This window comes from Daphnia magna, linkage group LG9 (genome assembly GCF_020631705.1).
Source record: "Daphnia magna isolate NIES linkage group LG9, ASM2063170v1.1, whole genome shotgun sequence".
Classification (NCBI taxonomy): domain Eukaryota; kingdom Metazoa; phylum Arthropoda; class Branchiopoda; order Diplostraca; family Daphniidae; genus Daphnia; species Daphnia magna.
The window spans coordinates 3,829,757-3,852,197 of record NC_059190.1 but is presented as its reverse complement, the minus strand read 5'-3'; the positions used below and the strand labels follow the sequence as shown (position 1 = coordinate 3,852,197).

Below are 22,441 nucleotides of genomic sequence, written 5' to 3'. Positions count from 1 at the left end.
GTCACTACTGTCTGCCTCTGTGTCGGATCAATGCCGCCAGACTTGATACAGTCCAGTAGTAGACGTGTACACACAACAAACGTTGATTAGACCATATAGACATCCAGGAGAAAGAATCACCTGGACAACGAATGAAGACCTTCAACATATTCTTTCTTTCTTTGACTCTGATATTATCCAGGTGTAAAATATCCGTGAAGCCGCTAGGCAAGTAGCTTTTATTTTTCTTATTTTAGCCAGAAAACGAGATTCATTCACTGTTATTTCATGCAAATGTCAATGTCTCTCACATGAATAAGGCATAAGGCTAAAGAGGGGGCATACAAGAGTGAAGAACCACGTCTAAAAAAATTCGAAAGCAAGTCACACCGTCGTTAATTGTGTCTGCGCGAGCGGAACAGGGTCCTCGAAAATAAAATAAATACCTTAAAATCCAGCTTGGTATTTATTATTATTATTTTTTTTATCTCTTGTGTGTGTGTGTGTGCTTTCAATTATTTTAATGAGACAAGTCGGGAAGTTTGTGCATTGATTGTAAATCAGCGTTCGGTTGAGCTGTGCTTAAAACTTCCTCATCAACCGCAAAACAAGTGTGTTCCAGCAAAAAAAGAAAAGAAAAAGAATCTTCTCCTTAAGATTGAACCCTCGGTTTAAACATTTACCCGTCGAGTGATGCACGATCAGGTTGATTTTAGTATACAAGAGGAATGAGAGTAAGAACAAGAAGAGGAGATGGAGGGAAGTTGGCATTGCGTGACGGCAACAATGGACGACATTTGACACTCGATACGTCTTGCACGTACATGAAAAGGGGAGTACAATACCTCGCCGTATACATAATAAAACAAATATGAAAATATCAAGCTTTAAAAAAAAAAAAGGGAAAAGACTTGAACACGACTCGGATGGTAGCACGCTACCCCCAGAGCTCATGCATCACGGCGCGGTCTATTCAAATCTTGGGGTCTGTATTTCAAAAGGAAAATGTGACGTTCTCCCTTTAAAATAAGAGAATATTTCATGATGTTTGATGGCGTGCTGGTTTCAATGTCTCTTTTGTTTTGTGCTCGTGTGTTGCCTCTGTTGAGGAATGCCTAGAGAGATCAGTGTGATCTGAACAAAAAATAAAAGAGCTAGACACGTAGAGGGTGGTCCTATCTCTTGTTTCTCCGGCTCCTCCATCTATACTCTCTAACGTAAACAGAAGATCGTCAAACTGTCAGGTGAATCGTTGCGACTGCAAGAGGTCAGCCTTTTCCTCTCTCTTTCTAGACACCCCCGATACGTATACAAGTTAAGATCAAGATGTCATATAAGAACCTCGTTATGCAGACGGATTTCTTCTTCGAAAAATGATTCCAACACGCGACTGTATAACTTTCTCGACAACACTAACAGAATCAAAAGATAATAAAACAAACTCCAAAGGCGTGTCGAAAAGCAGCAAGGACGTCGCCTCTTTTTATGTACCTTTTCTTTTTTTTAGGTCAAACTGACGTGATGTTGAGGCAGGTGCGAGGATTTCTCAACGTATACCTGAGCCAACGCCTATATCTAAATTCCTAATCTGCGTTTGGTGTGTATGTAACGCAAAGTCGTCGGCATACGCGGACGACTCTGTCCAAGAAAATCAACGGATCGAAAATCAATACGAAAAAATAAAAAAAAGATGGCACATTGTACCGTCTTGCCTTTTGGATCCCTTTTTTCTTTCTATTTTTACGGATGAATCAGTTTCGATTGTAACGTCCGAATAGCCATAGGGAATCAAAAAAGTACAGCGTTGGCTTAATTCTTTTCACCACTGCAGCCTTTCTTTCGATCCGGCAGAAACACATCTCTTTCTTTCTTGAAACAGAGTAATCAATAAATAAAAATAAAAAATAAAAGAAAGAAATGCCTACAAGACGGTAAAGATGCCAAGCGGTCAACGATCGATTAGATTCTTTCGACTGCCATTTATTTGGGATTTCAATCTTTTCTCTTATTAGTTTCTTGTACAAAATGTGATATGGAGAACAGCTTTTTGGGGGGGGGTTTAGAAAACGTGCCACGCCTTTGTCCGCTATCCGGAGCTATTAACAACGCCCCTGTCGCATGTAAGTTGGTGGATCGTATAACAGGCGACTTGAGAGGTATACGCGCCAAGTGGGGGGGATTCCATCAGCTCAGAGACAGAAAGGAGAGAGAGAGAGAGAGGATCATCGATCTAGAGAAATCGTTGACGTTGATTGGATCGCCAATTATTGACGTTCGTTAACGTTAAAGCCGCAGACAGTCGAGAAAAGGGCGGAAAAGAGGAGCAACGGCCTGTCGCCAAAAGTTTTCTGTCTGAGTGTTTTGAAGTGTTATTAAGAGAATGAACAAAGCCACTGCTGGTGTCGAGTATTCTCCTAAACTGAGTTCATACATTTTCACATTTTTTCGACGATGTATAAGGTGCTGCTGTTCAAACAAACACCAGAGAGAGAGACACGGCCAGTTTTCGGCGGGGGCCTACTGTATTATCAAACACACGTACGAAAGCTGCACGCCCGTTGGTGCCATGTTTCTCGTGTTTGTCTTTTGACCTGTCAAACTCTTGGCGTTTCAAACTGTCTGCCTCAGTACAAAGCGCTGGCGCACACACACATAAACGCGGAGTAAAGGTGCTGCTTTGTGGAGAACATGTCAAGAACAAACGTTGAAATTCCTGACTTTGCCTCAAGTTGCTTGTTTAAACAAAACGAATCGGACTTGCCCTAAAGTTGTACAAGGCATTTACGGTGAGTGCATGCTGCTGCTGGCTCAAGAAAACGAGAAGATGGAACTTTACTTTAAGAAGAGGGGGGAAATTGGTTGTGGGTGGGCCGAGCTATTGGCGATGGCCATCTCTTTTTGGCACCTCGCTGTGCCCCCGCGAGAAAGGTGTGCTGCGTGTACAGCGTGCCCCGAGGTGAACCCCAACGAGAAAGAAAAAAAAAAAAGGAAAACAAAAAAATACACACTACCGGGGGGTTGTGGTGAACGGCGGAGAAGTTATTTGGGTAAGAAGAGGGTGGAGGGGAGGACTATGAAGTTAGGTTAAATGCTGTCTACGTGCACCGGCCATAAGCAGCTCGGCGTGAAAGAGAATTGCCTCTAGGGGCTGCGTATGCTTTCACCCCCACGGTCGTTTGAGTTGCCTCTTTTGTTCCTACCTTTTTCTTTTTTTTTCAAGAAAAAAAGGGGGAATTCCATCAAGAGCAGCAGCAGCCTAGGTATTTATTTAAAATAGTCGGTAGCAGCTACCAATCTCTTGCCTCTCGCTCATCTTACGAGCTACCTGATGCAGCACTCTTGTCTCGTGTAACACGATTAGTACTGAAATCGACCAACCTTTCCCCTTAAGAGAACAGCCCCCACTCCAACGGGAGCAATCGAATAAGCAGAACAGACGATATCAAATTAGATTTGGGCCAGTTCTACGGATCAGTGTCCTCCGCGTGTTCCACTCTCTCATGTTCCTATAATAACACAGCAGCTGTAAGTCTATACGCAAGCAATCTTCTTACTGTATTTTGGGTTAACACAAAAACACGGGTTAGTCGAGTCTTCTACGGTTCAGAGAGGGTCGCAGCGCACGTCATTTATTGTTCGCGTCTTACTGACGAAGAGCTTTTTTTTTTTAACTCAGAAAAGACATTTGCGTACGGCACTTTTCACCTGCGACCGACGTCACATGTACCCACGAAATTGCTCGATCGATATTTTGCACCGTTTCGACGGAGACGTGCTATCAAGTATTGTGTACATTTTTGTTTAGTGTGTCGCTCTCGCGTGACGTTGCACCACGCACGCAATCTCGATCAAACTGATTTAGGACGACTCCTTTTTTTTTTTTTTTCTTCATCACTCGAAAGAAAGGCAGTTTGAATTATTTGTGTGAGTGATTCCCCTTTGGTTCCCCCAAAAAAAATGGAATTAGCAGCAAGCGAGGTGCAATTGTTCGAGATAAACCAGTAACAATACAGAAATTCAAACGCAATTTGTTGTTGTTGTCGTTCATTTCTAGTCCCCGTTGTGTCAACTTGATTCTTCTGCTTTTCGTTTAATTTTTATTACGGGACTGACACACAAAATCCTGGTGGGAAATGACAAGAGTCCTAAGCCCGGCGACTAAGAGTAACGTCCACCCATCTTGTCATATCACGGTTGATAATCATCGATCTGACGGTGTGTTGAAGCCAATCGTGCGTCACAATTTCTAAAACAGACAGCCCTTACTCCAATCGGACTCAATTTGTCTTGACAGTGTCAGGAGTTAGGCAAGGACGGGCACACGATTGCACCGGGGGACCGTCACGAAAGAGACCTCAGTAGATTGTGTCTATTCGAATCACGCTATCATTATCATTTGGGTTTTTTTCTTTCTTTCTCTCTCTTCCGCTTGTGTTTTTTTTTTTCTTTAAGGGCCCTGCTATTTTGGTTCACACACGACACCTACTACAATAGCTGAAAGGGGGAAAAAATGGCCGTTTGACACGAACGAGTTCATAACTAGTTTTCCTTGCCTTTTTCGTAAGTCTTTCTTCAAAATAAAATATTTAAAAAAATCAGATACACGATAAAAAGAAGAAGAGAGAAAAAATAAATGTTTGGAAACATCTTGGGGTTTAAAGAAGAAGAATAGGAAAAGAGGCCGAGTCATGACGGCGGCGTGAACCCCCCCTCCTTGTTGGCTACGGAGATCGAAGCGAAAGAATAAAAGCAAAGTCATGATGTGATGGCTTCCTCATTCTGGCCAGGACTTCTATTCACGTCCCCTGGCCACGTTTCTTGAACATCGGTTTCAAACACACACGTGCGCCCCCATGATTAAAGTGCGCCGAACAATTTAAATATATTAGATGGGGCCTCTCTTTTCTCTCCGCCATCTGATTTTCGAAGCAACGAATGAAAGAAAAAAAATCAAATGAGGAACTATTATTATAATGAACATTCGTGAAATATTTTTTTTTTCTTCTTCTTCTATCCAGCCCATCATGACCGCGCGTAAATCATTACAGGCCGTAGCTCAACATCTACTCAAATAAAAAGATTTAAAAAAAAATGTTTTCAACTGCTCTGTTGGTAGAAGCCCGTAGTTATTTAGTGGTGGTGCAAATCAAACTCCCACTTGCTGGCTACCTCTACCATGTTATTACGTGATAAGGACACAACACCCACTTTTAAAAAAAATATGCAACGTTCTAAAAAAAAAAAAAAAATCTAATATTTACAATGTTACGGCCCTTCCGACCGAAGACATGGGCGGCGCCAATGAGAAAGTTGAAATGGCTAGCAGTGAACTAACACCAAGTTCAACATCGAAATAGATATTGATCATTTACTCGTAAATCTTTTTTGTTTTGTCACTGGGTTTGTTTGGCTTCTAAAACATTTTGTTTGTGTTGGTTTTCGTCGATCCGAAAGAGACACAGAGAAATACACATTGTGAGCTTGTTATCATTATTTTTTTTTTGCGCCTTCGTGGAATAACAACAACAAGTGGGTGGTGGTGTTGGCGGCGGCAAGTGGAGATGAAGACAGCCTTGAAAAAAATTCAAAAAAAAAAAACGACCCTTTTGATTTGTCACAGTTCCTTTCCGTTGGAGACGCCAGCCGTTGCGTGATTTATCTACACGGAGCCCGTCGCATTCCTCTCGATAGCCGCGCGTGTGTCTACCATATGAATTTATGACCAACCAAATACGAAACGATTTCTTCGGCCGAGGTAAAAAAAATAAAATAAAGACGAAACTTCTGCCAATATCTGAGACGCAGTTTCGAAAAAAAAAAATATATAATCACACGGTTTTTTTCTCACGCTTAAAAGACACGTTTGATGGCTAAATCCCGACCGGCAGGTATATATATATATACATATACCATTACAAATACAAACCACATACGTAAAAGAGATGCAGAGCGAATCTGCTTCCTCCGGTTATGATGGATCTCCTTCCTTTTCCCCCTTATTCTCGTTTTTTTGATGGATCTACATCGATGACGACGGCGGCGGTCCGTTTTAGAATAAAACTTGAGGCCATCATCCCCCCACTTTCAACACACACAATGTCTACGGGGTCTCTGCGGGATCTTAGCCTTCAAGACGTCGCATTCAAAAAAATGTCTCTTCCATCATCGACGCTTACAGTCCCTAGCGGATCCTTCAAATCTAGCAGAGCGCGTGTGAAACGTTTGCGGAAATAACAAGGTTACATGGGAATTTGTGTCGGCTGATTTTCTTTCTTATTTTTTTCCGATCGATTAGACCTTCCTCGCGCTGGCAATTGTTGATAAAAAAATAAAAATAAAGCGAAGTGTTTTGGAAGGAGTGAGATTACAGTACCCCAAACAACACACCTGGACGACACAACAAACCTCGCATTTCGACTGAATAAAAAAGAGAGAAGCCCCCCTCTTTATTTTCTTCCGCTTGCATTTGCCAATACAATGAATTGTCGTTATGGTGGACGGGAGGAAAAGGGACGAGGGCGACTAGCGCCATCATAAAAAAAAAAAAAATCTGGGCAATGAATGAAAAGGTAAAAGAAGTAACAGTATAGTACAACAGTCTATCCAGTGTGACAAAGTGAATGGTCGCAGCTCATAGAAGAAAGGGGGTGAAGGTTTTTGGAACCGCTAAATAATTCCAGCTTGAAATCGATGGGAGGGAGAAAACCCAAAACACAATCCGCCCCGAAGATCTTCTTTCCCCTCCACCTCCCCTCTCTTTACCGAAAAAGTTTGGTCGCCACCTACACCCCGTGGCGCGCACGTTGTCCGCTCTCTACGCTCGGCTACATTTGAATGGCCGGACTATCATTCCACGGTCTCCTTTTTTTTTTTCTTTTTCTTTCTATCCTTTCACTCGATTCTACGTATATCCGCTGGAACTAGAGCTCGACTTGCAGCCTCGTCAACACAGCGCCCAATATAAAAAAAATGGAAGAAGAAATCAAATGCCCAAAGTTCCAACGCGCGCGCCCTAGTTTATTGTATTATAGTACCTTTAAAAAAATATATATATATATTGTCGTAAAAATGAAAAGAATATGTACACCCCCCAATTGCGGATAGAAAAGAAGGTATTTTTTTTTTTCCGGGTGAGTGGTAGCCTAGGCACGTAGCAAAAGTCTAAAGAAGAGGGGTCGGACATTTTCTTTTTTTCGTTGTTTGAAAATGAAAACCCCAAAGGTTGACATTGAGGTCTGACACTCGACCAAAAAATTCAGCATCTTGTGTTACCATCCTTCAAGTCATCTGCCTTGCCCCCTTCGCTTTTTTTTCGTTGTTAAAAGGCTCTCTTGCACAATGACGATGCCATAAATTACGCTATCCACCCTCCCACCTTATTGTATAATAAAAGCTTTATTTAAAAAGGAAAAATAAAATACGGCCATCAATGGTACAACAGTTTGACGATTCAATCCGGATTTGATGCCTCGCATACGTTTTCCTTCCTCTGTGCGCGATTCGGAAATCCGTTTTTTTTAAAGAAGAAATGTAACAGACAGCGACGACGTAAGGGGATTACTCGGCGTTTTTTTTTTTTGTTGTTGACACCTCGTTAAGATTTGGCAGGTATGCATGCTCAGAATGTGACGCGAGTAACGTGGAATTGACAGATCTATTGGGTTTATTGTTGCTCGAATGCCTTTGTGCATACGAGAAGAGCAAGTCAACGGGGAAAAAAAACTGTTTGATGCAACTGCATGCGAGTCGTGATTTTTGTAAGGCCCCTCAGTCTGGCAAATGTCTTGTGGGGGCAAAGAATAAAAAGGGCTTCATAACGAGGAGGCAACGCAGTTGAAACTTGAGCCGACTCAAATGTATGAAAGACAAAAAGCAGGGGGGCCTTTTTTTTTGTTTTCCCTTTGAGGGTTGAAGAGACTGTGTGACTGACTGCAATGAAATAACCTTACATAGTTGGCTAGTTTGACTTGTTACATTCCTCAAGTTTGTATACATTTTTTTCTCACGGTGTTTTTCAAGTCTGTACAGGAACCGATTGAAATCATCATCATTATCATCATCATCACGAACGAGGTTTTGCCCTCATTGTCTCTGATGTTCTACACCACCCCGCCTCTAAAGAGAGCGAGAAAGAGGTAAAACCAAAAAAAAAAAAAAAATGGTCCGAAGCATTGACCATGTGAGACGGGCCAAGCTTATTGTTGAAAAAAGAAATTGAGAGGAAAACACACAGAGAAGAGATATACGCACGCAAAAGTGAGGTTCATATTACGCCGGAGGAGAGAGCAACTGTCTAACTTTTCGTGATGAATGAACAAACAATTACCGGGCGATGGTAACTTGGAACTCGAGTAAATTCAAAAGAGAGAAAAGTGGTGGATCCACCCATTTGGTTGCAAGACAACAACAACAAAAAAACGGGGTAATAATCACAATAGAAAAACAACAAGTGAACGAACGACACTCAGACGAAATGAGTGGGCAAACGGAAAAGCCCAAAAGAAAAACCAGCTGAGAGATAAAGACTCGTAGAAAAACATTAGGGAAAAAAAAAGAATCCAGTCTTAACTAATTATTTATCGTCCAGAGGGGAGGGGGGTTTTGGAAGCAAAGTTGTTTCCGAAGCAAAAAAAAAAAAAAACAACGCAACGATGAGTTTGTTTCTTACTTTTTTGGGGGTGATTATATCAAGCCCGACTGGGAAGGGTCGAAAACTGTGGTAGTTTCTTCTTTTTTTTTTTCGGCAATCACGTATAGACAACACTAGATACAGAACACACTCTAGGCTGGAAAACAAAAACACTGTCGATATATACGCCACGCGGTGTAGGCACAAAAGACACAACCGACACGAAGCACAGACACGCAAAAAAGACACTAAGTAATTTTTTTGGGGGGGTGGAGGATTGTTTTCTTCTTCTTCTCTCCTTTTCGTTGCTTACTATGTAATTATGAAAAGCAAAATGTCTCCCGTCTTCTTGTCTGACTCTAATGGTCACTGAACGAGGGACAGACAAATGTTTCTGACTCGAATAACACTGGAAAGTATTTGAAGATGTTCAACTTGTTACGACAAGACGAGATGCAGAGACAATTCACTTAGATAAAATGTCGGCTCGAATTTCTTTTAGGGTTGCCTCGATTGAGATTAAAAATTCAGAAAGCACTCGGTGTTCGAAATGGTCTGCAACAAGTCACGACTTGGCTTTTTGTGATGAATAAAATAAAATAACGTAATGTAAAAAGCCGATAACAAAACTTTGAAAAGTTAAAATGGGTCAGTAGCAACACGGGGCCTGCACGAGCTCTACGGCGGCGTGTAGTCGACTGATGGAACTTCTGGCATGGGTAGGGGAGTAACAAGAGTTTCCCGGCGTGTCTTTAGTGGACTTGTTCGGGCCTGCCTGGGAAAGAGGTGAGGGAGATCAACGATGCGCGCGCCATCTCTTGACAATAACGGCAGCGCTGTAAAGTAGAGAACGAAAAAAACAACAAAAACAAAGCCAACTTGAAACGTGAGAACCTCTAGACGGGTTAGATTTTCGTTTGTTTTTTTGTTGATTTGGCCTTAAATTTCATCTTGTTAGGGTGCTTTTCGTTGGCCTATAACATCCCGGAATTTAGAATAAAAAACTAGATCACAAACAAATTTTCTCAGGAACATGTCCTGAACTTCCTGTATCCAACTGAACAGCCGTTTTGTGATTTCAGTTTTTGGCCACGTAAGCCAGTTTAGGGTAATATAATTTAAAAAAAAAAAAAAAAACTATGTCTGCTAATGAAAATGTTTCGTCTTCCAGAATCGCGTCGACTGTTGGAAGGCATTCGTGTTTAGCGCCAAAGTGCTATGCAGACATGGAAAATGACGATGTGGAATTCCTTTGATTTCGTTGTGCACTCTCTACCGACTTGTTATTTTCTTTCTCCGGCAGCAGCCGATAAGCCAACGAAATTTCCGACCGCTAGCAGCTTCTAGAGTAAACAAACCGTAAATATTTCTCACTCCCTCTCCACAATATGCAAGACGAACGAAACGCCCCCCCTTCGGTCCCGCACCATTGACGCAAGCGACTGTTTTCTCCATTTTTCACTTTGCCCCCTTTTTGTTTCTCTTATTTCCAGCTCAGTTTTGAAGGGAAAAACAAAAAACGATCGTGTCGTGAAACGGAAAGCGAGAGAAGAAGATCTAAATGGAACATTCCATAAGATCCGTATGGTGAAGAAGAAAAAAGAAATGTTACAACATTTGGACATCAGATAGCCAACTCCTCGTGCTTTCTGTAGCTTGAACGCTGGATCGTTTTCCATCAACGGGCGCACAAGTTGAAGCCAACTCTTTGGAACATTCCCACTTGCACATCTGCATATACTACGTTTTTTTTTTGTTTCTTCTTCTTCTTTCGGTATATCTAATATCAGAAGGGACGTGAGGAGGGCTAGACACAACTGTCTCATCTTCGCACACCCCCGACGTTGGCATCGCCACTGATTTCGGTTTAATTAGTTCGTCGTCCTGGCAATGGGCGTTGGTGACACGGCATCGTCTCGTTGTCAATGGCACGTCAATCTCGGGTTGCGCCTGATTGTTAAACACGAAGAAAACAAAAGTTCAAAAGAAAAAGAAAAAAAAAAGCCAAGGGCATTGTGTGTCGTTCCGGCCATTTCACTTTTGAAATTTGAAGGAGATCCAATGAGAAATAACGAACCCGAGTATTTGGCCCGGCTGTTTAAAGGGCCGATTTCGTGACGAAATGTCGACGCAAACGAAAAGTTTGGACAACGAGATTCCAGGCAAATGCGAAGGAACAAAATGTGTATACACTACGGGTAAAGAGAGGATCACACGGGAAAGAACGAGATGGTATTTGGTATCCCACCCAATTTGGTATTGCCAGAAGAATTTCATACCCGAGTTTACAGGGGAAATGGTTGTGACCCATCCGAACGAATCCGTTCCCTGTGTGTGTTGTATACACTTCTATTTCAAGTATTTCAGGAATGAGACAAACAATGCAAGTTCTTTTCTAGCGATCAAACTGATACTGTCTGACTCTTCTGGCTTGAAACTATTGCATATTCTAACCCGTCTTTTCATTATTTACATAAGAGTTTTTGGGTTGCTTTTTTATTTAAATGTATGTCAAAAAGAATGTGAAAGAGATAAACATTTCTTTATAAAAACAAAATGCATGGGAAGGTTTTTTGGCAAAATGATTGAAGAACTAATAAAGAAGCAGCGTATATACACACTTTTGAGTCGAAAGTGTCAAGAAGAGGAACGTGCTAAAGAGAATAGCGAATAAGAGACGCGTAAAAAAGAAAGAAGGTGGAAATCGGTTGCGATATCTTATTTCTCTTCTGCCGGAAACGGAAGCAAATATTGAGATCCTCTGCTCATCTGGAAAAATTCTTCGATATATATTCGTTGGCGATGTGTATATCTAAAGATTAGAAGAAGAAAAAAGAAACCCATTCGTTTTCAGGTTTGTCTGCGCCTTTTCGCAGCCGGTCGTGTGCCCCCGTTGTGTGTAAACAACGCACACGGGTTGATCCTCCTCCCGCGAGATCAAATAGATATACATACACTATACTCTCCTTTTTCTTATTTCTCTTCATCTGGGGCCCCTGATACTGTTGATGCGTAGCATGTATATTTATGCAGGATTGAAGTGAGAGATCTCTTTCCCCTTTTTTTAAATAGAATAATCATTCACAGTGTCAACAAAAGGGTGACAAACTGGAAAGGGAAAAAGTTGGGACGCCTATCGAAGAGCTTTCATTTTTTTTTTTCCTTGTTAATACTGTGCTGTTTTTCAACGGGTGTTCGGGATTACGGCCATGACAAAAGATATGAGGATGGCTCATATAGTACACAGAGACGTATTATGCTAATTAAACGAACTCCATCGATCCGTTTTCGACGAAGAATTTCGACATTTTGCCCGTCCAAGTGGCCCGTCGTGTTTCAACGCCGACGTCAATTAAGATGGCGGTATTTCTTCGTATTTAACCTGTTGTCAAGGCGGGGGGAAAAAAACAAGTGTTTCTTTTTTTTTTGTTATTTTATTTTGTGGTTCGCTGTTTTTTTGGGTACACAAAAAAAAAAAAAAAAAAAAAAAAAAAAAAAAAAAAAAGGGTAACCAATGAGTATAGAGCTTTGTTCGAAACATCTGAACTTGAACGTGTTTTCTGTCAACTGATTCAAAAGAGAACGGTTCAAGGAATGTTCAATCTCCTCCCCACCCTGTCGCCCCGGTCGGATTGAACGTCATTGTTCCAGTTTGCGGGACCGTTTCCACAGTCCAGCAGCACACCATTGTCCTTAATTTTACGCTAACCTGGGCAGACAGGCCCTCTCGGTACCCAATTAAATAGCGACCCTGATGTTAGGGCATCGATCGCATGATTGGAGTTAACAATTCAAGGGAAATGTCATCGCATTTGCGGCCAAAATAAACGCAGACCTTATTCTATAGTCAAACAAAGAGAGAGAGAGAGAAAGCGTTAATAGTTTCATCGCCTTTATGCAAATAAGCTCATCAGAGGCTGTAATGAGTTTGATTTACTGTGGAAAAAGAGATTTTTTTTTGTTTTTCTGTTTTTTCTCCTCATTATTTTTGATGGGGGTCGCTACAATTTATTCAGCTGATTAATAACAAACGTAGAGGGGTTGATACTAGAGAGAAACCAAAGAATTGAAACTACAAACGGAAATGCCACAGTGAGAGAAGAAAAACATTTTCTCTTTCTGGCATATCTTTGGAGAACACCGCGGGATATCCATCCCAACGTCCCCCCACGCGTCTTTTATATACAACCGGTATCTCCTTCTTCTTCTTCTTTTTTCGACCCCTTTTTTTTTTTGGCCCGTAGGAACGGAATTTTTGCGACCGATGGAAATGAATCTTCGTCTGTTTGGCCCGGACAAATGCGCGCGCACAGGTAAGACGTGCGGTCCCAATCCCACGCCCTGCCAAACTCCCCAACAAAAAAAAACTTTAAGATTATTATTTTTGGTTTTCTTTTTTTCCACCATCATGCACTCGAATTCCTCATCACTTCTCATCTCAATTTATAATAGAAGCAAAGTGTGTTTCTCTCTTTTTTTATTTTTCTGTTATACTTCGCTCGTGTGTAAGTGTAAAGTACAAGAGTTGTTTTATTTACTTTTTTTTTTTGTTCCCTCTTTACAACTTCGACTAGTTATTCATTTTTCTTTTTTTTTTATTATGGCACGTATTTGGAGATTTGGACATCTTTTTCCTCGCTGCTGCACAAGAAGGGGCCCGCGCTGTGAGACAGATAAAGAGAAAATAAGCTGATGGATTCGCTCTACCGTGTACGGATTTATAAATAATTCAATAAAAAAGAAAGAAGAGGGATTTTCGGGATGTGAAAATTGAAGTGAAAAAAAAAGGAGAAACGGTCAAACACTCCCCTTCGTTCATCTCACACCATCGTATACAACTCCACTGAGCACGATGCCTTATAGCATTAAACATTTATCAAATCAATTTAGTTATTTTATTTTATTTATTTCGGTTGGTATTTTCTAGTTTTGGCCAAACTGGTTTTCTTGTCGTTGCTTTCCCCCTCGTCTCGCTTGTTGAACAGGAAATCCCTGATGAGGAAAAGCGTTGAACCGGTAACAAAGAATATTTATTTGTACATACATATAGCCATCGTTATATCCTATCCACGACCTCTATTTATTTTTCGTTTTTCTAATGCCGTGCCGCCGGATTATGTCAACATTGTTTGGAATATTTTTTTTTTTTCGTTGTTGTCTTGATGTGTTATAAATTCCTGTACTCTTCGTTCGCTTTATCCTCTTGTGTTATGTACACAGCCTATGGGGGGGCGGTATACGTGTATACACCTTTAGCCTACTTAAAGAATGGCAAACAAAGTAAATTTCATTTTTTTTATCGACCTTTTCTCACACCGTCCTCTATCCAAATGACAGCGCAAACTGCTATACTATTATAAATGAGATGTGTATATAGTCTGCATTACCCCGGGCCGCGTATAGATTTAGCCTTCCACACACACAAACTCCTGGCAGCATCAGCAACCGCGAATGAAAAGCGTTTTAATTACTGCAGCTCCTTCTCTATTCTGTTTCTGGATGCTTTGACGGCTGAAAAGGGGCGTACAAGATGATGGTAGGGTTAAATTTTTACGATTAAAAAAGAAGAAAACAAAAAAGGCATTCAACACCGCCTACCATCCGGCTTCAATGAGTCGGTTGTTTGCTTTTGTTTTCAACCTTTATTATTATTATTATTTTTCATCTTCCTCTTCTAAATTTTTATTTCCATTATCAAAGAGTAGGCTACTATTATACTTTGTGGCCGTGGAGAGTGGTGAGAAATTTAAAGCTGGACACACATGCAACCTGGCTGCTATATTGATCGCTCACCAGACTGTATAATGAATTAAGCTTGCACATTAATTGAGAAGTCTTTCCCTTGATTGTTGGCTTTTCATTTTGTTATCGGCAACCTTTTTATATACGTGAGCCTGCCAGATAAAACTTAACCCACCGCTCTCTATACGTTTGCCCCCGTACGGAACGAAAGAGACAGCAAAGAAAAGATCGTTTTTGGTTGTTGTCTAATGAGTTGATTTCACGCCAGTCGCGGCGACCGCCTGATGTTTTCGCCATCATAAATTGTGTTATAATGCTTTAATTGCTACTTAGTTTGTTTTTTTTGTTGTTGTTGTTTTGAAAAGTAAGACAAGCGAGACAAGCGAGCAAGAAAGGGGTCCTGTACAAACAACAGCGCCGTTCCTTTTTCTATGTAGGAAAGACGCCGGGGTCAGCAGCGCTATCGTAAAAGTGGAAGGCGAAAGAATAAGCGGCGCCGCTCACGATTTCCTCTTTTTTTTTTTTAAATTTAATTTGATCCTTTTAAAGAAAAAAAAAAGGAGGGGGGAGGGTAGCGATAGAGAAAGAAAAGAGACAAGGGAGTCAAAGAGGGCAAATAACCCAGGCAACTCTCATTTCCTTCTCTTTCCACGTCGACGTCTTTTCATAATGGAAAGTAAATGAACACGACATCGGCAGCCATTATTACTGACTGCCTTTTCTTGAAGCTCCCCCCACTTTTTTTTCCTCTTGCGCTTTCTTATAGTTGTTTGTTTGTGTTGTTTCTCTCTTTTTTATTTATTTATACGTTCACATTATGGCGTTTCTTGAGTAGTTGTTCGTGCCTCTCTTTTTGAAACGTATAGCTCCGGAGGAACTCTCAGGTCTCCATCATTACGAGCAGGAAGAAAGAAGGTTCCACTTGGGTTATTTGTTGGTTTCCTTTTGCCTTTTTTCTTATTTACCTCTTTAAACGAATAGCGAAAAGCCCCTCTAAACTAATTTTCTAGTTCACTAGAAAAAAACAAAAAAATACCTCAGGTAGATTGCAGGTGTGTGAGTGGAAGAAGGAACACACGCAATCAGTCGAGATGGTTTGACTGAAAGGAGGGTGGAGACGGTAAGCAAAAGGGCCAAAAGACGGTGGGGGAAAACAAAACAAAACAAAGTTATCTTATTTTTGCCTGAGTCGAAAGAGAACGAACAATCGAGGGAGAGAATTACGACCGATTGCGGTGTTTAACGACAGTTTGAAGAGGCAACTCAAAGAGAAGAAGAAGAAGAAGAAAAAAAAGGGTTGGGCTAAGTTACAACTTCCAATTAATTACAAGAAAGGGCTGACCGCTTCTCTCAAGGCGAACTGAAAACAAGTCCAAAGGGAAACAGCTGCCAGAGAGGCTCCTTTTTGTTCAAACCATCAACCTGTTAAAACATTTATATTGTGCTATATAAACATACATTGTATATTGTATGTATATATACTGTATATATGTATCTGTATATACACATATAAATGCGCTTGTGTGTGTGTGTGAACACACGCACAAGCCGATCGTACAGCTATTCGCTTCTATTGTTTTGACCTGTTTTATGCCTTTTTACGGGTGGGCCCCTCTTTTTTTCTTCTTCTTCGTATCATCAGCTAATACGATCGGCAGAGCAGCGGTCTAACAAACCAGCGCTTCCTTTTTCTTTTTTTTCAGTTTCTATAAGAGATCAAAAAGAAAAGGTATGAATAGAAAGAGAGAGATCTTTTCGAGAGGCTATTCAATCGGCTAGTTACCTAGACGGCCGAGCCACCTGTCAGCCATCACGGCCAGAAGACCAGAGAGTCATAATCAAGGTCTTAAGTCCTGCCCGTTTCAGGAAAAGAAGAAGAAGAAACGTGGGCTTGGAATGGCCATTGAATTTTCATTTTCTTATTTTTCTTTATAGATTCCCCTTCTTTTTTCGCTAAAAGGTAATGGCGAGACATGATGTTTTTTTGTCTTCTAAAATAGCATCACCCTGACGTTATGGCCGCAGCGCCACCTACCGTGAAAGTTACACGGAGGAATTTACGACAGAAGGCAATCTGGCTATATCGCGATGTACACGGCAAAACAGGCGGGTATGCATCACACACACACACACACACCTAGGTCATTCGCAATCAAAACACTCGATGCTCGTCCGTGAACCTCGTCCCTTAATAATCAAGTGCTAGTGCCCCCTAACTGACATTCCGCTTCTAGCGCAAACGGGCATAACAAGCTGTCAGTGATGCAACGTAATTGGGAAACATTGCGCCCAAGAGTTCCTATATACTTTTGTTTTACTCTCTCTCTATCTCTGCCTTTGTCCTTTTTTTTTTGTTGTTGTTGTTATCGGTCGTTGTCTTCTGCTGCGTATACAACCCACTTTGAAATGCCGAGCCATCGAAAGAAGACGGCCAGATTCTTTTTCGTTCCATCGCTCAGATGCTCCATCGTCAGCAGGTCGAAATAATTCGTCATAACCCCGGCCTAACGGATGCTGAAGTCATTAAGGCACACAAAAATGATAACCAAGCTAACGACATTTTTTACGGGATTAGAAAGATTGATGATGTATGTATTCATTAAATATTTTTTTTTTCTTTTATCTATAAGAGCAGAGAAACCAGTTGTTTTTCTTTTCTTCAAAAATCCTCATCCGCCCTTCAGAACGTTCGGAATTGGAGGTACACTGGCCACCTAGCGCCATTATTGCAAACTGTATCCATCGCTTGGAGCGGAATTATTATCACGTTTTTTTTCTTTTCTTCGTGTAATACATCTAATCGAGCGGACGAACAGATGTGCTACGTTCAAAATTGCAGCCATTCTTAGATTCTGAGATGCAAGAATCGTGAGAAATGATGGCCGTTCAGCTTTCAAGAACTGTTCCAATAAACGAAAAAGGCTGATAACAAATTGTGTTTGAAGAATAGGGGAAAAAAAGGGGGGGATAACAAATCTTTTGGCGAACAATCGTTTGTCGCAGAATCTTATTGGCGGTAGCGGTAATAATAAAACCGTAGACGAGACTAAGGCAATAAATAAATGGTGATGTTATCTGCTGACAAGGAATGCTAAGCAGGTTAATAAAATGCAAAGTAGACACTTATTGATTCAAAAATACATTTGAAAAAACAACAGTAGGGCACAGATGTACACATTTATTGTATTTCCAACGTTTTCGTTCAGGAGAAATTGTTTTTGTGACTTTATTTTTGCATGCAATTGGAGAAACTGTTGTCCGCGTTTTGATAGCCAAACACGCGAACGGCATTTAATAATTCAAATAAAAACAGCTGTAAGAACTGATGACTTAGGACTATGTAAAGCACATCCATTAAGACTGCGACCACTCAACTACCGTCTCGAGAATAGTCACGCAATTAGAATTTAAGCCTGAAAAAAAGGGGGAATTCTTAAGCAAACAAAATGCTCAAAGCTCAATAGCTTTCATGTGGGAAATGCATCGTTTGAATATGTATATTTTTTAAAATGTATTACGCGTCTAGTATTACGGATGGATGCACAAGTCCATTCAAACATGTATTTATGGGTACCACCTTCGAAAATTGAGATACTCCACGACTAGGAGCTGTCAAAAACAGATGAGCGCCGAGATGGCCATCGACATGCCACAAATAGGCATCCCTTAAAAATGATTTAAAAAATATACTTTTTTTTGTTTCATCAAGTTTGAAAAAGACCGTCACTCCCGCATGATTGAACACTTTCACTCCACCCGCTTCCGCATCATCGTTGCGCCGATTGTAGCTAAATACTCGGCTTGCTCGTACTCATCCATCACTGTGTGATGATACACATCCGTTGCGTCAGACATCCGCAGTCCGTGGTGCACGGTGTATGAAAATAGTGAAAGTGGTAAGGCGATCTCATCCGATAAGGTAGACGTTCGAAGGTCAGTCTATACTCTGGCTTCCATCAGCACGTCATAATCCCTGCCATCGTTATACATCTCGACTACACCGCATTAAAACGTCAGTCTTAACAGCAACAAACGCGGGGGGAATAAAAAAATATATATACACCCCTTTAAAAATAAAAACTATTTAAAACAAAAATATGAGAATAACGATCGACAACAAACTCCAGCGGCTGATTATTATTTTTTTTTAAATAAAAAGCTGGATGGCGTGGTTTTTTTGTTCTTTTAGCCCTTTGATGTTGTTCGGTATTGGTCTCGTTCTGCGATTAATAGCCACAATCAGCATGGGGTAACATGCCTTCTATACTGCCTCCAAGCTACTGATGCATTCCCATCGAAAACTTAAGAACAAGAGAAGAAAAAAAAAAAAGGAGCAACAAATTATCTCCTGTTTCCCTCTGTTATAGTAGTTAGCACCCCCCTGGTTTGTAGTTTATTACATAAAATACACACACACACAATAAACTAAACATTTTGGCGAAACACAATCCTCTTTTTTGTGTGTTCGTTTAAAAACGATAATTAACTGAACTCTTTGTGTGTGTGTGTGTGTGTTAATATCCATTTATCTAGAAACAAAAAATGTAATTAGAAAAACAAAACATAATTCTGTATTAATGGCGACTCCAAGCCGATGGTTGAAACGCCACATCCTTATTTGCATGAAGACTCGAATTATGACCACCACTACCAAAGTCTTTGATACTTTAAATTAAATATCGTTTATTGAAATATCGATAGTCATTGGTTATATAAGACTTGAATAGGCTATATATGATTTCTTCAATTCATCCATTCACGGCATCCCCTCCAGGATGTGAAATCCGAGATTTTGGCTCTTTGCCACAAGGGCGTTTGAGAAATTGCTCGCCGCTATGAAACCACTTGTTGCAAACTAGCGGCAAGAAGAGAAGGGAAAAAGGCGTGAATTCGCAATTTATGATGACATTGAATTATTCAATTCTTTACTCCATTTAGATCCATGAAGGACGGGACATCCACCGTGTCGCGTCGACGTGTCACCGCTCAAATCCGACATGAGATTCCACCAGAAGACGGACATTCCTTTTTTGGGCTTGACGGCCACTCCCGCCTGAGTGAAAACAGTCGCTCCGCCTTCTTCCACGTCATCCAACTTAATGGAGAAAAAAAAATACCACGAACATGCAAGATGATGAAAAAAACAAAACAAAGAAAAACTGTTGATTCATCAGTCGGCTTGTGCATCTTATCATGTCTACAAAAAGGATTACGTAAGTCATGAACGTAAGGATGCGATCGCCGCGCATCAGCTCAAACTCAGTGGGTTGGCCTCTAGATTGGAAAAGAACGCCATGATCACAGTGCGGAGTATATCTTCCACCGATGCCGTAATTGGCCACCTGTCACGAAACAAAATAATAAAGTTCCAATGAACATGTAACCCGTACACACACACACGAAATGATATACGATGTGAAGAGAGAGAGAGAGAGATCTACTTGATAATGTTCCGATCCGACGTTAGAAGGTTGGCTGTTCAAACCGACCGAGTCGCTGATCCTTTTCGTGATTTTATCAATCACGTGATGGCTGCCATCCTGCACCCACGACCTGACGTTTCAAGACGAAATCATTTTTAACGCCGGGGCCGAGTGGAGTATAACAACAACACGACGGAGGCCTTTTTGCATAAGAGAGAAAGTATATCATACTGTTTGGACGTGCGCTTATCGCTAGTAACTCCTTGACGTACGGAACGTTTGCTCCCGTGCGCCGACCTTTCTAAATTCTCTATCGCCAACGATTTGAATAGCTCTGTCTCTGCGTCGGACATGAAGTCGTGAAAGACTGCAATATAAGGCACTAGAGAATGCTCTTCCAGTTTTAATGGCCGCACGATGAAGTACGGCTGAGTGTGGCTGATGTGACGGCACTTTAACCTGCTCGTCAGACGTGTCGGCTTCACCGATAAAATTTACAAAAAAGAAAGAAGAAAGCCATCGAGTTGTTTCAACTGGAGATTTACTGTTTATGGAACATTGTTGGCTAGTATAGACGATATTAATACCCGAGATTGTTCTCCGCGACAAAGTCTGAAAAAGATTTCTGTTTCTTCCCAAACCGGTGATTTGTCTGTCGCCAATCTGCACGCATTGTTTTTCGCATCCGCAATCCGCTGCTGTTTTGATTGATTGCCTCCGCTGACGGTCTTGACGCGTCGCTTGAACGGCTGCGGATTAGTCCGCCAGTTTTCTCCGAGGGGACCTTTTTTCTCTAGAACATCGTCGTGCTTTTTGTTTTGTTTTTTTTTCATAGAAAATACGTAGCAATTATTGCGCGGGATAGTGGAGGGCTTTAGTTCTATAAATGTACTATAGTATATACCACACGGATTGCAGTCGATAGAAAAGGCTTGATTTCAGCGACGGTGGCTGATTGATTACTCTCGGATTGGGCAACTTCCGAGGCGGTAGATATCCAATCAACGGCCTGGTCGTAAAACCCTTTGTTGAAAGCATGCTTGCCGATGAAAAGACAATCTCGAGCTATTGAGAAAGAAATGCCTAATGAATAATCAACGTACAAATGTTTTTGGCCGTCTATATAATACCGTTTAGTCCCCTCAAGCTGGCAAAAGAGATTCGATCGGACATTTGGACATTACCGCTCGCAAGTTGGCTGACGTTCAATCGATAGGCTCCCTGCAACTGAGCCAAAGAAAATGCCGCGCCCGACAGGTCCTCATCGTTCGGGAAACTCTTGGAAATGTTTAGAACGTCTTCAACAATTTCTGTTTTTCATTTTTCATTTTTTTTTTTTTATTTTTTAAAGCTCATCGTCGGTGATGTGTCATAAAAAATGAATTACCAGTAACATTGACTTGAGTTTCCAATGCTGTTTTGACTGTTTGCCAAGAGATTGTTAGACGTCTCATCATGTGGAAAGCGTTGATTGGATTGCTAATCACTGCCCTCGAATCTAAATTAGCGGAACGAATTTCTCTCAATTCTGTTAGATAACTGTGGAGAGGAAAATAATTCAGCTTGAAAGTAATATTAAGTTAATCATGCAATAATGTACTGATCAATAGCCTCCGTTTGTTGCTTGATGAGAAGGAGGAAATGTTCAAGTCGTTGGCCAACTTGTTGCTCCTTTACGTAGAGCCGCTCTAACTCAGCCACAGAGGAGTACATGTCACTAGTTGACACGACATCAAGCATTAATGTAAAGATCACAAGCCAGGAGACTGAGCAGCTCATTTTCTGCGTCTAGATAAGCTAGACCCTCATCGACTTAACAAACCGGCGTCAAAGAAAGAACTGGCACTCTATGTCTCATTTTTGTTTCGTTGACAAGAGACGAGATGAAAAGACCTTGACGACACTTCCTTCCTCCGTTTCAATTTCCTTTTTCCTTTTGGACGTAAGCGGCAGGTGTAACCAACCTTTTTTTTTTTCTTTCTAGCAACCGGGTCATTAACACGAAACAAATAATTATATGGTGGAGAAGAAGCCTTAAGAAAAAAGCCGGTAGTTCTCTGATTGGAAGAAGAACAATCAGGATTGGTTTTGGATGTTTCAGAAATGTTGAACACGATGAGACAGCATGAGGTCTCTCTTTTAACTGAAAAGACTTAAAAAAAAAGGAAAAAAACGAAGCCGCCTCGTAAGAAATAAAAGTTGGGTCGGCTATGCTGGTCGACGTGAAACGTACAAATAGGGAAAGATTGATTCTTAATGCTTTGTTTTTATATATAGGTGAGCTGACTTTATTGTGCTGCTTGTCCGCTATCCGACATTTTTATATAAGAAATGCGCAAGGATTCATTTTTTTTTTTTACGATGAGAAACTATGGGAAGATTTAATGTTTTTTGATGGCGCTAAGATGTTAAGGAGATCCATAAAAGGTCGATATTTTTCGATCTTATCGTCTCTGAATAAAATGAGTGGAGTTTTTTTGGGGGGGGAAATGCATTTGGACGTTGTAAATCTTCAACCAGAAAGCAAATGGAAAAGTAATTGGATATTATTCATATTGATGGGTGGCCTGCACTAATGCATAAACTGGTTTTGAAATACTGTAACTTTTGGTTGTCATTTCTTTTAATAACAAAATAAAAAAATAACAAAATAAAGTCTCGTTTGAAT

The 22,441-nt window shown here is 40.9% G+C and overlaps 2 protein-coding genes across 4 annotated transcripts in view; both read right to left on the bottom strand.

The window, feature by feature from the left end:
• LOC116930827 (MOXD1 homolog 2) overlaps positions 1-9,320 on the bottom strand; it is a 39,918-nt gene extending 30,598 nt beyond the window's left edge. For 2 of the 3 annotated variants that reach the window (XM_045178715.1, XM_045178717.1), the window contains exon 1: positions 8,648-9,320. The gene's annotated coding sequence lies outside the window, so the exon portion shown is untranslated. Of the gene's footprint in view, positions 1-8,547 lie in introns of all 3 variants that reach the window. The other variant, XM_045178716.1, reaches the window with a different exon arrangement.
• Positions 9,321-19,013: 9,693 nt separating this feature from the next.
• LOC116929963 (prolyl 4-hydroxylase subunit alpha-1) lies at positions 19,014-22,177 on the bottom strand. The gene is made up of 10 exons (XM_032937298.2): positions 21,374-22,177; positions 21,161-21,312; positions 20,904-21,083; positions 20,678-20,838; positions 20,361-20,582; positions 20,005-20,252; positions 19,792-19,903; positions 19,564-19,692; positions 19,280-19,445; positions 19,014-19,205 (listed from the first exon to the last, which is right to left on the bottom strand). Exons 1-10 carry the CDS (start codon positions 21,550-21,552, stop codon positions 19,099-19,101), a joined length of 1,656 nt encoding a protein of 551 aa, XP_032793189.2. The 5' UTR covers positions 21,553-22,177; the 3' UTR covers positions 19,014-19,098.
• Positions 22,178-22,441: the final 264 nt, after the last annotated feature.